At 42.8% G+C, this 4,000-nt stretch overlaps 1 protein-coding gene across 1 annotated transcript; it reads right to left on the bottom strand.

Moving 5' to 3' along the window:
- Window positions 1-1,888: 1,888 nt before the first annotated feature.
- LOC121308059 (trafficking protein particle complex subunit 4-like) lies at window positions 1,889-3,817 on the bottom strand (the record flags this gene model as incomplete). Its single annotated transcript, XM_041240363.1, has 2 exons — window positions 1,889-3,493; window positions 3,681-3,817. Coding segments are annotated over 2 exons (216 nt in total), but the record flags the coding sequence as incomplete, so codon positions are not given.
- Between the last annotated feature and the right edge of the window lie 183 nt (window positions 3,818-4,000).

The following is a 4,000-nucleotide window of genomic DNA, read 5'->3' as shown; positions in this document are numbered from 1 at the left end:
GACACTGGCTCTTCACCCTCTCTCTATCCTCACTGGTTTATCGGAACAAGAGGTTTCTGTCTTTCTCTTCTCACTCCCAGCCTTTCCTCTGCTTCGCTCCATTGCTCCATCTTACACTGTGGTTTAATCTGCAGGTGTAACAGGCGGGGCTGGGTGAGAGCTCACCAGCAATCCAGAGTCTAGATTAAAGTACAGAATAGCCCCACCTGGAGAGAACCTCCAGCATTACTGACCCTAACCCTAACGCAGGCAAACCGTTAGACAGCATTTTAACAAATATCTTATAGTTCATTTTAAGTAGGGATATGGGTCAGACCCATTTAGTGCTGATGTGCCATTACCTCCTCCCACCAGCAGGAGGCGGTCACTCAAGCTGGAGTTGCCTGTTACACCGATTCTTCAGCTTGTTTTCCACTTATCGAACCCTTCCATGTAGTGATTTCACTGGACAGTCTTTTCAACGATCTGTAATGCATGTGAGCTGAGTTAAAGCCATCAGACCAGTGCAGTGTGCTAGGGTGCAGTGGATGGAGTGTGTTCACCTCCGTTCATTACCGCTTGCTCTATAGAAGTCTGTAGCCAAGCGTGTCTGTGTTAGAGCTGCAGAGACACAAAGAATTTTGCCATTGTTATCATTTATTTTTAAACCACCATAAAATCAAAGTGGAAACTTTTTTTTAATTTAAAAGAAGGTGTTTTGAAAGCTCATCTGGTACTTTTAATGAAAAGGTTTCATGTTACCTTTTAATTTGGACAATTACGTTTTTTCATCCAGATTTTGATTCTCTCGTTGGGGGCTCTCTTTGGTTTCTCCTCCTATGGACCAATCGCATTGTTCGGGGTGATAGCCAATGAGAGCGCTCCTTCTAACTTCTGTGGGACGTCCCACGCCATCGTTGCACTGATGGCCAATGGTGAGTCGGGATGCATTTTACTTTTACTTCGTTGTAACCTTAATTTTAAAAAGCATAGTGCTCCCTTTATTTCTGTGTCTTGTACAATTTACTGTTAACGTGAGCCAACCGTGAATTCAAGCTAATCAAGCTCATAGTAAAACCTGGAATGGGTCACAACGCTATGCAATATGAGTCTTATTTCCAGGCCTGCCTAATTACATTAATAAGAGATTAGATTGCAGTACAGAGGTGGCGGTGGTTAACAGCGCAGTCATTGTGTCTCCCTGCACAGTGGGCGGTTTCTTGGCTGGACTTCCCTTCAGCACCATTGCCAAGCACTACAGCTGGAGCACTGCGTTCTGGGTAGCGGAGGTGACCTGCGCCATGACCACGCTGGTCTTCTTCCTGCTCCGCAACATGCGCACCAAGATGGGCCGCGTGTCCAAGAGGTCTGACTGAGCCGCGAGTTCACAGCGCCACCCCGCCGCGGCGCAGAGGAGCGGCCTGCTGACACACCATATAGCATAACAACACACGGGCAGGCCCTTTCCTCACTGGTCAGTCCGATTACCCATACACCAATCCAGTTCCAGAGAACGCGTCTGGAAACTGAGCTCAGCCATTTTTTTTAGGAATTAACTAAATAAAATATTTAGCTAGTAACAAAAGGATTTGCATTACCCAGCCCCCTACCATGTCATTATTTCTGTGTTTTAGGAATAGATAATACTCATGAAAGGGTCAAAAACCCTTTAAAACAACATTGTGTCCTGAATCAGCTGTTTGAATTACACACTGAGGCAGTCACTCTGCACATTGTTTAACACTGCCTGTGTTACACCTGCTACCACCTTATCGGTATCACAACAATCTAAGACAACCCAAACACAGCGCAATGATGTCTGTGAGAAAGCTGAACACCTCCCTTGGTGTCTTCGAATCTGCAAACAGAAGATTGTATTTTTTAATAAGATGGGTAACAGTTGCATACCTTTTTTTTTTTTTTTTTTAAATAGATATTTTAATACAATATGTTATGTGGCAGGGAAATTAGCCGTTTTATTTATTTTTTTGCCTGGTTTGTTAGAAATCAGATTTTTCCCCCCTAGCATCATCTTTATCTGGTACGAACCCACACAGCTTCCTTGTAAACGACTAAGAAAGTATTATTTCAATAAAACAGGTAACACCACTTCTGATAATAATGATTATTACCTGTGATAGATGTTTTATTAAACGACAGTCGTCTATTTTTGATTCCAGTAAGGACATGACTGTGAGTTGGTGTTACATTACAAAGCTGTGTGTATGTCATTAATAAAATATCTCAACACTAAGAGTATTAAAACACTACATGCCTTTGTGTCAGATTGTTTTACTCTTAATCCTTCTCTGTAATTTCCACATTGCCCCTGGAGAAAGGGGGAGGTTCAATAAACAGTGCGTTATTTATTAAATAGTTCAACCAAACTGACGTGAATGTTGATGAATAAATCCTAGCAGCGTCTTCCTGATTTCAGATTTAGACCTTGAATAATGTAACATTGAGTGGGTTTTGTGTACCTTTCATTTTATCTGCCACTTCACTGCTGATGCCATGCAATGCCACTATCATGGCACTGTTTTACCAGTGTGCCAATTTCCTTACTTTCATTCCACCTCATTCACATTGCTCAGTTCACCTGCTCCCCGCTCCCCCTGGCACCGAGAGACAGCATCCTGCACAGTCAGGGCGGTGCTCATGCAAGCAGCTTAGGAGGGAGACATGGCTATTATGGAGTCGCTGGGAGTGCTTTACACAACTGACTGATTAAAATCCATACAGCTGCTGTTTCTGTTATGAAGTTTGTGGATAGTTTTCAGCTGCACCAATAACGAACACAGAAGGTGTAAGGTTTGCTGTGCACTGGGGAAAGTTTAAACCAAAAAACTATTTCTCAAGCAAGATTGTTTATTCTTCTTACAGTATTTACAACAGAAAAAAAAAAACACACACATTTCCAAACTTGCAGCCCTGAACGTGCCATCATTAAATTAGACAGAAATTTATCATACCACATTTTTATATCTATATGAAATATGTACAGTGCTGTCCCTTGAGACATGAGAGAAGTGGCCACAAGCTACAGTGGGATGTAACTTTAAACCCTCAATCATAAGGTACACAGTGATAGGAAAAAACAGTTTATGTTTAACACTACTGTAATAAAATACGCTGGAGTTGTGTTTTCATTGCCAATACCCTGATGTGGAAGCTGCTGAAAGCAATGTTGCTCCAAGCATGTCCATTCCCTCTCTCACCATGCATTGCTCACTCATATCCCAGTGTGGAGAATGCATAGTAAAGCAAATACAGGGGGAGCGCACTTTATAACAGGAGCAGACATTACTGCAGCAGTTCAGATAGGCTGGTGACAGCACTAGTCAAAACGCTTGCCTACTGGACTTTTCTTAGAATGCCTTCAAATTTCTGAGTGTGGATGAAGATGTTCTTTTAAATCCCAGTCTTGTTTCCAGATCAGGACCCTGGTCCAAAAGTTCCGGCTTTCTCCACGACTTCCAGCGCCAATTTCAAATTCTGATCGAACAATTCACACCTGGAAAATAAGGAACGAAGGAAACTCACATCTTTACAAAACGGCTCCGAAGATCAGTTGACTCTTTTAATGTTTACTGATCCACAACCTCCATTCTGCCCATCTACCTCTACCTCTCAATCTGCGTGGCTCCCGTCCCTGGAGGTGTCGGACCGGCGCGCTTCAGTATTTCTAAGCGCTACTGTACCTGATGGGCATCTCCAGTGAGTAGAAGGGGTTCTTCAGAGCGAAATCAGAATAGATCTCGTAAATCTTCCTGAGAAGCGAGTCGATCCCAGTCTGACGAGGATCTGCCATAATAATAAACTTGATACCTGGCAGAACACAGAAAGAGTGTTACCGGATTCTAATTCTTTACACTTCAGAACTTCACTGTACCTCTGACTCTGTCTCATACAAACAACTTGGTCACTGACTTACTGAACCCTATTATCCCAGCCAAATTCTCAACATGAAAGGAGGTTTAGTATTGCAATAACTATGAATCGTACTCTATTCAGCCATCTC

The sequence above is a fragment of the Polyodon spathula genome, unplaced genomic scaffold (assembly GCF_017654505.1).
Source record: "Polyodon spathula isolate WHYD16114869_AA unplaced genomic scaffold, ASM1765450v1 scaffolds_140, whole genome shotgun sequence".
NCBI classification, from domain to species: Eukaryota; Metazoa; Chordata; class Actinopteri; order Acipenseriformes; family Polyodontidae; genus Polyodon; species Polyodon spathula.
The sequence above is the reverse complement of the archived record's forward strand: the minus strand, read 5'-3'. Positions and strand labels throughout refer to the sequence as shown.